The 12,987-nt window shown below is 35.6% G+C and overlaps 2 protein-coding genes across 3 annotated transcripts; both read right to left on the bottom strand.

Annotated features, from left to right (window-relative positions):
• Positions 1-2,911: 2,911 nt before the first annotated feature.
• Positions 2,912-6,318, bottom strand: LOC116113111 (kinesin-like protein KIN-14S). The gene is made up of 5 exons (XM_031399257.1): positions 6,244-6,318; positions 3,993-4,142; positions 3,660-3,759; positions 3,306-3,569; positions 2,912-3,204 (listed from the first exon to the last, which is right to left on the bottom strand). Exons 1-5 carry the CDS (start codon positions 6,316-6,318, stop codon positions 2,912-2,914), a joined length of 882 nt encoding a protein of 293 aa, XP_031255117.1.
• Positions 6,319-8,060: 1,742 nt separating this feature from the next.
• On the bottom strand, positions 8,061-9,845 carry LOC116113059 (salicylate carboxymethyltransferase-like). 2 transcript variants are annotated; one of them, XM_031399214.1, is made up of 4 exons: positions 9,688-9,845; positions 9,135-9,539; positions 8,657-8,929; positions 8,061-8,560 (listed from the first exon to the last, which is right to left on the bottom strand). In XM_031399214.1, exons 1-4 carry the CDS (start codon positions 9,760-9,762, stop codon positions 8,225-8,227), a joined length of 1,089 nt encoding a protein of 362 aa, XP_031255074.1. In that variant the 5' UTR covers positions 9,763-9,845; the 3' UTR covers positions 8,061-8,224. The 2 variants fall into 2 exon arrangements, with proteins under 2 accessions (XP_031255074.1, XP_031255073.1); XM_031399213.1 differs by having other exon boundaries at positions 8,657-8,986.
• Between the last annotated feature and the right edge of the window lie 3,142 nt (positions 9,846-12,987).

Here is a 12,987-nt window from a genome sequence, read left to right on the forward strand (position 1 = left end):
TATGGCAAGGTTCACCAAAACTCCTTTCCTTCATCAAATTCTCAGGCAAGTAAGCCATTTGAGTTGATATATGCCGATGTTTGGGGACCTACCCCTATAATTTCAGCTACTGGATTCAAATACTACTTGCTTCTTGTTGATGATCATACTAGATACTCCTGGATTTATCCCCTCAAACTAAAATCAGAGGTAATCTTAATTGTCAAACAGTTCATACAACTAGTAGATCAACAATTTGACAATAAAATAAAAACATTTCAGTCATAATGGGAGGAGTTCAGACCTCTTGCCTTTTTTTTTGCTCTGCAAGGGATCCATTTTTGGCATCCTTGTCCTCATACGCATCAGCAAAATGGAAGGATTGAATGCAAACATCGCCATGTTACTGAAATGGGACTCACATTGCTAGCACAAGCCTCCATGCCACTGCAATTTTGGTGATTTGCATTCCACATAGCCGTATACCTGATTAACAGATTACCATCATCAGTTTTACAACATCAAACTCCTTTCTACCTTGTGTTTCACAAATTACCAGACTATAAGGCTTTTCGCATCTTCGGTTGCCAATGCTTCCCTTTTATTAGACCATATCAAAAACACAAGTTTGCCTTTCATTCTGAGCAATGTGTCCTCCTTGGTTATGAACAAATATTTCCTTTTGCTAAAGATTTTTCTATACAACATACTTCAGAAACGGAGGCATCTTCCATGTCACCTTCATCTCAACCTTGGAAGCTTCCTGTCAACGTTCCTAATCAGAATGTTTCTTCCACAACACCTTCAACAGAAAATCTGTCTGCCAGGTCCACCTCTCAATCCTCGACTCTACCTTTAACACTTGAAGTTGACCTCAACTCTTACACCTCTCAAGTATCTTCTTCCCAAGTTCGGCCTACCACCACAATTGTCCAGAACACACACCCTATGATTACCAGAAGAAAAGTAGCAGCTCTTGTTAGTACCCTCACTCCTGACTCCCATATAGAAGCTACCAGTACAATATCAACTTTAACTAATCCTCTTTGGGTGCAAGCTATGACTACTGAGTATGAAGCTCTCCAACATAACCAAACTTGGTCTCTGGTTCCATACACCGAGGATATGACCCTTGTTAGCAATAAGTGGGTCTATAAGGTGAAACTAAACTCTGATGGTAGTGTTCAACGTTACAGGGCAAGACTTGTTGCCAAAGGATTCCATCAAATTCTAGGTGTTGATTACTTCGAAACCTTTTCTCCTATAATCAAAGCTTCCACCATCCGAGTCATTTTATCACTTGCGGTCAGCCATGGTTGGGAAGTTCAACAAGTTGATGTTAATAACGCCTTTCTCTATGACGACCTTACTGAATCAGTCTACATGCCTCAACCAGAAGGCTTTGTTGATCCTTACAAACCTCAGCATGTATGTAAATTGCACAGGGCACTGTATGGTTTAAAACAGGCACTGCGTGCTTGGTATGACAAACTAAAGGCTGCTCTGTTACAACATAATTTCATGAATTCTATCTCTGATTCCAGCCTCTTCTATTATCATCATGGTAGCAAAGTTGTTTACATTCTTGTTTATGTCGACGATATCTTACTAAAAGGAAATGACAATTCATTAATTCAACAAATAATCACCAACTTGGATAGCACGTTTGGTCTCAAAATTCTTGGTCCTATTAACTATTTTCTTGGAATTTCAGTAGTTCAGACTAGTCATGGAATGCTTCTTAATCAGAGCAAGTACACTCAGGAAATTCTACTTAAATATGGCATGACCAACTACAATCCTTGCTCTACTCTAATGATTCTTGGATCCAAACTTAGCCTTGATGATAGTCCTCTGTTTGAACACCCATCTGTCTATAGAAGTCTTATTGGGGCCTTACAGTACCTCACCATGACTAGACCTGATCTCTCTTTTGCGGTAAACAAACTGAGTCAATTCCTCAAGGCACGAACTCTTAACCACTGGCAGGCCTGCAAACATGTTCTTCACTATGTTAAAGGGACCTTACACCATGGTCTAACCTTTAGTAAAGGTTCCAGTCTACAGCTTAAAGGGTATGCCGATGCTGACTGGGTTGGTAGCCCATATGATCTTAAATCTACCAGTGGCTATTGTATCTTCCTTGGCTCCAACTTGATTCAATGGTGCTCCAAAAAATAGCAAGTGGTTGCCTTATCCTCCACTGAGGCAGAATACCGTGCCTTGGCACATGCTTATACTAAGATTGCTTGGCTTCGGAACCTACTTCAGGAGCTCCATGTCTCTATTCCAGGCCTTCCCATTCTCTGGTGTGACAACACAAGCGTTGGAGCTCTAGCTTCTAATCCCGTTTTCCATGCTCGCACCAAGCACATCGAAATTGATGTGCACTTTGTGCAGGAAATGGTCCAAGCTAAACGCTTAGTTGTCTAGTATGTTGCTTCCACCTTTCAAGTTGCCGATATTAGACCTGACAAAATAGGTGGGTGGGCTGGGTCTAAACGGGTATGAGTCAAATGGGTACGGGCCCAATACGGGTCCAATATTTTAGACTCGTACCCTACCCTATACCGGTACCGGTGGACCAACGGGTACTCGTTTTTTCTCTCTCCAGATTTTAATTTTTACAGTTTCACTGCCAATAGTTTTCAATTATGACAATTACACCCCCAAAATTCTTGCAATTTTAATTTTTTACATTTACACCCCCTAAATCAACTACTCTAAATGCAATTCAATTTAGAATATAAACAAATAGGAACCAAAATAAACAAATAACAAATAAACAAACAATAAAATATAATACAAAACTACAAATACCAACCAAAATAAACAAATACATAATCATTAATACATAATTACACATAAACAAACAAAACAAGTCAATAAACTATAAATACCAACTAAAATAAACTAATACATAATCCAATATTCAAGAAAAAACATTCTTAGAAGGTTGGTTAGAGTTTTCAACTAAAAGGTCCCTTATCTTCTCATTGTAAACCTCCAACATGCTAACAAATAGCTCATATCTCATGACACTAGTTCTGTCTTTGGAAATATGAAACAACTCCTTTAAAGTTCTGTAGTTCACTCCTCTATTTTCAGGTGTACCTTCCATTGTAAATGTCTTCCCAGTTCTAGTTTGTCCATATGCAAATATGCAGACATTATAGCCATCCAGTACTGAAGTCACAATAGGTTTAGTTTGTGCAAAACCAACCTCTGCATATATTAGAAACCCAGGATTAAATATTTAAATAGTTCAATATCCATTATAGCAATTGCTTTGCATTGTAAAAATCATTCATGAGATCAGGGATTACCTTGATTGTCCTCGGGCTTAAACACAATATCAAACTTGAATTGCTTTTTAGAAGAATCAGAAGAAACAATTTGTAGCTCATTTTCTTGAGAAGAGTCAAATTCAACAACAGAATTGGACCCATTAGTAATTTCAGCTTGATTTAAAGGTCTACATCGGCAGAAGACCCTAATATTGCCTTTCAGCTCAATCACTTCATTGTAAAGCCACTTTCGTTTGGAGGACTCATCTATGTATTTCTTTTTTAAAAGCTCATATTCTTTACCTAATACCAAAAATAGCAATTAAAATCACTAAAACAAAAGAAAGAAAAAAAGGTGAGAAACAATTGCCAAAATCAGTATCTGATACTGACTGAGATTTTGAAGATTGTCTAAAACACCAGGGCCAGGAAAACAATCAGTATTCATGTTCTTCACTTGATCTGAAAGACTTGAGCAATCTCTCTTCAAATCCTATAACATAAAGCATCAACATTAATCCTGAAACCAATAAAAAAAACAAAAACAAAGAGAAGACTCTAAATTTTACAAAACTTGATACCAAGCAGAGCAATTACCTACACTAACAAATAAACTGAACACAAATAGTTCATTTTCTGAAACTCAATTGCCTAAAATAAGACTAAACTATCCTACTTATGTCAGCAAGAAGTAAAGTGAAAGTGATACAAGAAGCGCCATTTTACTTGAATCTTATTGCTCAAACATATAATCTTCTGCAATATTGGAAGGGTTGGCCCTTGAGCTGGACAAATATCTCGGTTTGTGTTCGATAAACCATCCTCATCCATGAAATTGCTACTCTCTTCAACTAGCTCTAAAGCAACAACAAAACCCTAATATAAATATTCAAATGACAGAAATAAAAGAAGCAACAAATAAAGTAGTCAAAACCCTCACTTCGGTCACTAAAGATCTTAAAAAATAATGTTTTTAAATCACATGATTTCATCTTTTAGAAACCCAATTGAACATTAAACGAGCTCAGTAGCCGATCTCAGTGGTAACAAAAACAAGAACCAACTCCGTCAATCATGATGTTATCTTTCAATAATTATTCTATACAAAACATTAATGGTTGAAGAAACACAGTCAAATCTTCCCTATCAAGATTGCATATTTCATTGTTCACTTCACAACATTAGTAACAATTTGTAACCATGTCAAAGGAGGAAAGAAAATCATAACAAATACAGCTGAAATACCAGTAAATTTCTAGGCTTAACAAAATTTAAAGATAAGAAAATAAAAAGACGAAGATTAAGCTTAGTAAGGGTTCAATATGATAACAAAAGCTCATAGAGATTTTGGTTATCAGCACAAGAATCACAACCTATCCAAACATCTCGGACCAATCCAATCAAGGTCTCAGGATGGAGTCTCACATCTAAGAACATCTAGTGTAGCTCTAAAACTCATAAATTTGAACATTTTTACACAAGTACATACTGCATACCCTTAATGATAGAGTCTTGCGATGGAGAGAGACAGGAGATGATGAGTCGACGCACGACGACAACAGGGAGAGGAGATGACGGGTCGACAAGGATGAATGACGGCGATCGGTGATGGTGGGTCTGGGAATGGGATCACGGTTCACGGATAAGAGTGATGACTGATGATGACAGTGATGACTGATGATGACAGTGATGAGAGTCTACTGAAGTGAACACTGAACAGAATGATGAGATGAGAGATTGAGATAATGAATCAGTGACAGTGATGAGAGATTTAGAGGCGCGAGAGAGAAGAGAAAGTTTGTTTTAGAGTTGGGTGGCGTTAGTGCCTTAGTGGGTTAGGGACTTAGGGTTCAGCTTTGAAAAAAACGGGTACCTGCGGGCACCCATGGGTTTACCCGTGTAACTCGTCAAAAAACGGGTCGGTCTGGGTACGGGTGAAAATTAAATGGGTCCAACATATTAAACCCATGCCCTATATTTTTTACCCAGGTACGGGCTGACTCGCGGGTCTGGACCCGTTTTGTTAGGTCTAGCCGATATCCTTACCAAACCTCTCTCCAACTCTAGCTTTCGCACTCTTTGCGATCAACTTCGTTTCTCTGTCTCTCCCGAATTTGAGCTTGAGGGACGAACTGACTATCCTAAGCAAACTTCAAATTCTAACTCAGTGTTAGAGTCAAATTCAGCTAAGAGAGAAATAGACAAAACAGAAAGAGGTTGACAAAATAAGCTAAACTGAGCTAAGATTGTGCTTGAGGGACAATGTTGAAAAAAAAAAATTTTTTTCGTTGCTGAGTTTAGCTTGAGGGATGATGTTGATAGAAAAGGTTTCAAGCTTCAACTCAACCAATGGTTTATAAGAAGCACACCACCTTTCTTCTCTGCTCAAGTATGATTTTCATGACTTTGGAAATGCAACTTGTAGAATCAACTTGCACTCTGTTAATACAACTTGCTGAGCAACTTGCGTTCTGTTAAAGCAACTTGTTAACCAACTTGCATTCTGTTAATGCAAGTTGTTGAGCAACTTGCATGCAATTAATGAAACTTGTTAACCAACTTGCATGCAGCAGAGAGAGCATGATCTTCCTGTTATGATCGAATGGTGAAGAATGAATAGCCTTTGTGTTTGTTTGTATTAGCATGAATGGTGTAGATATAAGTTGACAAGAATTTGTATTCTACCTTTGGATATATAAGTCATAATAGTGCCACTGTAGCAGTCATTCAAAACGATGAAATAAAAACAACGATTTCCAGATTTTTTTCTGCTCTGTTTTTTTTTTTCTTTCTCACAATGAATGTATTTGTTATGGTTTATTCTATCACTCATACAAGAGAATAATGATTTTATATATTAGGTTATGAAGAGAATAATACAACTAAGATCCTTATTCCTAAGCTCAACCCTATTAGGAGTTCTAATATTTAAAGAATCCTAGAGTGGCTATACATGATATAAACCCAAACTGCTTACGAGCCCGGGGCGCTTCCCTTTGAGACCCTCACTCACTCTTCGGGGGACTAGGGGGACCCCGTGTACATCATGCATACTAGCTATGACTATACATGATATAAACCCAAACTGCTTACGGGCCCAGGGCGCTTCCCTTTGAGACCCCCACTCACTCTTCGGGGGACTAGGGGGACCCCGTGTACATCATGCAGACTAGCTATGACTCAAAGCTGCCCAGCTACGACCTCTATTGTTGAAGTGGTCACCAACTCCAACACACACCACTCCAATATCATGATTTCATGACATGGTACATTAAGAGAAAATCGAAACATTTTAATAGTATATTGTGATTTTATACATTAACTCCTAATATGAAAGTTCCTTTCGTAAATAGTAATTACTCCCTCAAATAAAAATTTCTCATTCCTTCACCATCCCTATTCTTGCTCTTCTCATGCAGCCAAGCGGGCCAACCGGCGATTGGTTCTAGTTTTCTCATATTGAAAAGCCTTACAGGAATCACTATTCATAAAGTCATGTTTGACATGTTAGCGTAAGGGTAAGTACATATCTGCGTACATATGCATGCACTTTCAATTAATATTTTGTTTAGTGGATTACATTTTTCTTCCATTGGAACAAATCTTCTTGCGGAAAAATCTTTTATATATATGCGGCCCGGGTCATTCTTTTTTCTCAATTTTAGTCACAAATATAATGGTGGATTTTAAAATAATTATTTATGTGACATAAATTAATTGATTTGACATTGAGCCACTGAAACATGTATATCTAATATGTGTCCAATGTACATACACATACATGACAAGTTTATTGTGGTCACAATGAATCTATCCAATGTTACATTCTCAAATTTTTGCAAGTTGAACTTATACTTTTACGGTGTATTTGGTTTAGGGAATATTATATTAATGAAAATATAGATTATCTTGAAGATTATTGAGAATATTTAGGGAAATGTGTTTGGTTAGTTAGAATAAACTGGTGAGTATATTATATTGATATGTTTGGTTGGAAGAAATAAATTGGTGGGTATGTTATATAATTTACTAAATTTTCCTCCTTTTTAAATATTAATATAATATTATTTTTATTATTATTTTTTGAATAATTTCTTTTAACCCCTTATATTTCAGATTTAGCTAAAATACCCTAGCAACAAAAAAAGTTTAAAACTTAATAAAAACACCCAACTCACCCCGAGCCGCTACTAGCGGTGTGTCACCACCACTGGCGGTGGCGAAAGTGGCGATCTGGCTGTGAAAGGCCAGATATTTGGCCGTGAAATGACAGCCGTCTCACGGCCAAATATCTGGCCTTTCACGGCTAGATCGCCACATATTTGGCCGTGAAACAACTACAGATCTAATCGTGAAAGACCAGATCTGACTGTTTCCAGCCATGGATTAGTGATCCATGGCTGGAAATAGCCTTATCGGATATGGCTGGTCGTGCGCCATTGAATTTTGACGGCTATTTCCGGTGACTGGCGGTGGTGGCCAGATCCAGCCACCACCCTTGGATAATTTTATATAATTTCAAGGGTATTTATGTCCTAAAAACTTTGTATATAAGGATAAAATAGTTAATTGGTATTTTTGTAAATTATTTTTAAAACAAGAGCATTATTGTCCTAAAATTTTATTAATAAGGGATAAAATTATAACAAAAATAAGATAACCAAATAATATTAAAATACCTAATAAAATGGAGGTTATTAGATTACTTATATTACCAATAATAACTATTGTTGGTATTGAAAGATTACTAAAATTTTATATTACTTGATAACCAAACATTATAATTAAGTAATATAAGGTGACATTACCTTAGTAATCTTATATAATCTCCGACTAAACGCAACCAGCTTGTTTTTACATTAGAAAGTGAAGTCAAAAGGCGGTATTTTAACTCGATATATATGAACCGCTGACTACATGATCAACGGTTCATATAATTCATCACATTTTAAATACCCTCATAATTTTCTAAGAACTAGGACAAAAGTCCAGGGCTTAATTTCTTCTTTACCCATTTCTTCATCAACCATTCTGCCGTAAATCTCAAACAAAGAGTCTAAGCTCCCTTCTCCTACTCCAAAATGGTGACGGATCATTGATTCTTGAATAGCCCTAACTGTCGCCGCAACAGCATAGCCATGTCTATCACCATAATCTTCCTTCTTTATGTGAAACATCTGAAGCTGGTCTAGTTTGAACGATCCTTCTCTCCTCACTTCCTCTTCTATTTCATCTTTTGATGGTGCATAAAAGTTCACATCGTAAGACTCAAGCTTTTCTTTCTCTATTTCTCCCTACATAAAACAAAAATTGCACAATGATAACGCGCTTAAACATCAACACTCCAAAATATATTCTTAGTTTGAGACGTATTGAGAATTTATGGGCACCTGAGAAGCCAAGATGGCTAGGGATCGTGAGAGAAGTTCCCAGAAGAATGAGTTGCCCCTGTCAACATGATCAGGACCTGCTCTTCCTAATAAGATAAGCACCATTCGACCTCCAACGACTAATTCTTCGGACCTTGATCTAAGGAACGTGGAGAAATCTTCTTGAAATTGATTAAAATATGCATGTAACACTCGAGGAGGGCTGGATTCAGAGATATAAATGTTGCCTTTATTTATTGAATCGCCATGGTCGTTGTAAAGGGCTGGAGGAACCTGCATAACATAGTGATACTTGATACACGCGTGATCTAATTTGCATGGTGCTTGACCCTGGCTTAAATTGAATAACAAGTATATGAAAATTAAGAGAGTGGTTTTGTTTCATTTAACCAAATAGGGATTCCAAAATTATGATATATATTCAGAACTTAAGTGCATGCATGCTTACACTGATAAAATCAAAAGAGAAGAATCTGACCTTTGATAGCCAGTGAACACTGTAAGATGAATAGATAAGATGCAAGGAGTTGTTGGGAAAGAGTCTTCCATAAAAAGATCCTGGATAACCTCCAATATATATGTGGGGAGATCCACCACTTCTTTCTTCCCTAAGCTCTCTAACAAAATCTGGCAAGGCCTTAAAGATCGAGTTGAAGTCATTTGTTGAAAGATCATTAAGATAAACGTGAAACTCTGGGTCTGAAAGCATGAATTTACGACAAGTTCCTTCAACGGTTTCAACAACATCTTTAATCATTGCTAGTGTATTGGATCCAGAAGAGCAACCCAAATCAGCTATGCATAACGTCTTTGTAGTTATTTCAAGATAAAGTTGTTGTAATGTTTCTATGGTTACGTTCTTCACCATATCGGATGCCTTCTTCTGTTGGAAGAAAATAAGAAACAGTTACAAAAGAACAAAAGAGCAGGTACGACTCTTGATAGAACTGGAACAGTCATGCAATCACCAAAATAAGAAATAATATATGTATCAAAGAAGTGAAAAATAGAGAGGGAGAGGATGATGAAACCTGCAAGGAGGAATTTTTAGCATAGCTAGATGGGCCAGCCCCTCCTGTCATATGAAAGAGTTTCTCCACATCCATGTTGATTAGTTTTCAAGCTTTCTTTGGCTCAGTTATTGTTGTGCTTTAGTCTCCTTTTAAAGGGAAAATTCAACGATGGAATGGCATACTTTTTTGTGTTATCTTAATATATATTACTCATCATGGTGGTTCAAGTTACATTTGCTTTTATGTGGCATGATGAGTATACAGTTGTAGTTGGCCAAAAAATGAAAAACCTAATCTTTAAACTTTAGTAACGCTTCTTTTGGCTTGAGTAGGTTGTTTGGTTTTATGGCTCCTCCTTCTATCAATATGCATGAATACTCGTCCCCCCACCTCAAAAAAGGAAAGAAAACCATTCAGAGCTGTGTTGGATTCCATTTACGATAAACCAAACGCTATACACACTATAAGAACAAACAGTGTTTATATGATAGATATGGATAATAAATTGAAATTGAAAACTTGAAATATAAAATATATGCATAGTAAAGTTGATTATTTAAGTTCTGCGAGTGAAGGTTTTTGTTGGCCATTTTGTAAATTAAGTGAATGATGAAAACGAGAACAGGAGTGTTTGATATTGATGAATGATAAGATTCAAAGTTTGTGAGTGGCGTGTACTATTGCATTTCATTTGGTCTCCTACTTTTTCCAGTTCCACTTGCTGGGGATACATATCTTTCAGTTTATCAAATCAATGTTTACTTTAGTTGGATTCTCCATATTCTTTCTTTCTCTACATTTTCTCATTTATACACCAGTATATCTGGACACGTGTCAACAATGTAAATAAATGTTATCATCTAGGTCCACCAATTAATGTACTGGAATCCACCCACTCACCTTCAATTTCATCAAATTATATATTTTTTTTTATAATTGGGGTGTTTAATTAGGTCAGTCTACGCATACGTTAACTAATTATTAGAGCCTATTGAATACCCTATAAATCTAAAGGACCAAATAAGTCACAATATTGTTATGACAGGTAACCTTAAGGTTTAAACTCAAGAACTCAAGGAAGGGAACAAATTTTTTTGAGCGTCGAGCCAACCCCTTAGGGTTGGCATTGTAACCAACCTTTTATTTAGCCCCATAAACAATTTCATACAACTCAATTGAGGACTCTCAAGTATAAAGCCAGTTATAGTTAAACTCAATTAAAACTCTAATACTACCATTCTTTAGCTTTTATCATCATATCACTAGTCACTGCGCACCATTATAATTTCAAACCAATTCCAACGACTAAGAGTAAGAGAATGAGTCAATATTCAGAGTAAGAGAATAAGTCAATATTCGCCACCCTAAAGAAAGTGTGTCATATATTATTATTCTTATTATTTTATCATTTGATGTGTCACGCGTATCTCAACTAATCCTTTGAGGTCCTAAAATTGTCAATCAAGTTAGAACTCCATTAACCATCCCTATTAGTGTTTGGGGGGACTTGAGAATTCAGGAGTTCATGAAACTTCCTCTTACTTTTTTAACATCATGCCACTAAGTGGTAGTTAGTCATATATTACTCTTCTTTTTGTCTTACAACATGTTAAAACTTATTTTATTTTTCTCTTTATTTCTCAATTTTACAATGGTAAGCACAAATTTATTTATTGAGGTCTTTGATGTGACTTATGAAGTACTTGCTAACAGGTTTGCAAATCCAAAATCTCAACTTCTCTGTATGGTAACGAATGGTTTGATAGATGATTAAGTTGTAGAAGAAACTTATTAGATAAAGCACTTAAATAATTTAAATTAATCAGATGGAATAGCTTGAGTCTGGAGTTTGTCAATGTCCATTACAACCAGTACGGCTATCTACACCGCACAATTAAAGAGGTGAAATTAAATAAAAAGAATTGAAAAGGAAAAACGAAAAGGTTGGTATGTTTGTGGGTGATCCATGATGAATGATAGTGATCTTATTCTAACTTTAGCTTTATCTTTATTGCTTCTCCCCATATAATGCTCTAGCAATTATGTGTTTTTGCAGTGTGTGACTGGTTTGTAGTATTCTCATACCCACCATCACATTCACCGGTGAAAATTTCTTTCACTGAATCATCCCTGTCAAACAAATCCACATTGGGAAGTAAAGTTATTCTTCTTCTTCATTTTTTCAAAATCTGAAATTAGCGTGCTGCTTTGTGGGCTCCATTCATGCTCTCTTTCTTCGTTATAATTACTTCACTTCACATGCATCAAAATATCTTCTCCAATATTGTTACTTTCAGTGACATTTATAGGGTGTCTTTCCTTCTTCTTCTTCTTCTTCTTCCTATGGTTATTTTCCTCTAATGCAATTCATTTTCACACTTTCCTGAGAGTTTTAACACTACACGAACGAACTGGAGTCCTTTTCGTCAATGCTTTAGCATGAGCATGAAATATTGAGTTATTGGTTGGAAACGTAAAAGAAAATATTTAATTATTTGGGCACTAAGATGGTAGTGCGTAAATTCTTGTCAAACACACATTAAGATATTGCCACTTACCTGACCGCCCATTATAATATTAGAACAACCAAACATTGACGATGGTTTTGAGAGTTTTTGTTGATTTGGTAATTTCAGTATTACTTGCTTTTAATTAAATTCAAAGTCTTAATAATTAGATTAACCGTTGAATATTTGTAATTAATTTTGACCTCACGACATTGTATCACTTTGGAAAAAAAAATATTATATATATATATATATATATATTACAAAAAAATTTTGTATTTGATTAAAAAGAAGAAGAAGAAGAACAGATGAACCCTTCAAACTAGTATTGAACGAAGGGAATGACTTTAAAAAAACATTTATAAATTTAGAAAATGTACGAACTGTCCCTTGGTTTTCAAAAATACTTTTAAATATTATTTAAATAATATATAATTTGATTAAACTTATTTGTACTACTAAGTATGTTTTCAAACTTCAATATTCCATATTTCCAAAATTTAATTTAAAAAATATTTTTTGGACCCTTAGATTCTATGGTAAAAACGGAATCGAAGCATGTTGATTTAGAATTTGAGGCATCGAAATTTTAAGCAATTTTTTATTTATGAGAAAAGAAACAAAAAAGAAAAGAAATAGAGGAGGATAATAAGGGACGTGAATAACTGATTATCTCTACCTTAATATAGACTTTTCATTTATATTTGGGCTTTAACAAACCATAAGTATTATTCATATAAGAGGTGATGCTATACACCTTAGGTGTGTTTGATTCAGAGAATGTTATTTACTAAGAATGTTATATTAATGG

The sequence above is a fragment of the Pistacia vera genome, unplaced genomic scaffold (assembly GCF_008641045.1).
Source record: "Pistacia vera cultivar Batoury unplaced genomic scaffold, PisVer_v2 Contig673, whole genome shotgun sequence".
Classification (NCBI taxonomy): Eukaryota; Viridiplantae; Streptophyta; class Magnoliopsida; order Sapindales; family Anacardiaceae; genus Pistacia; species Pistacia vera.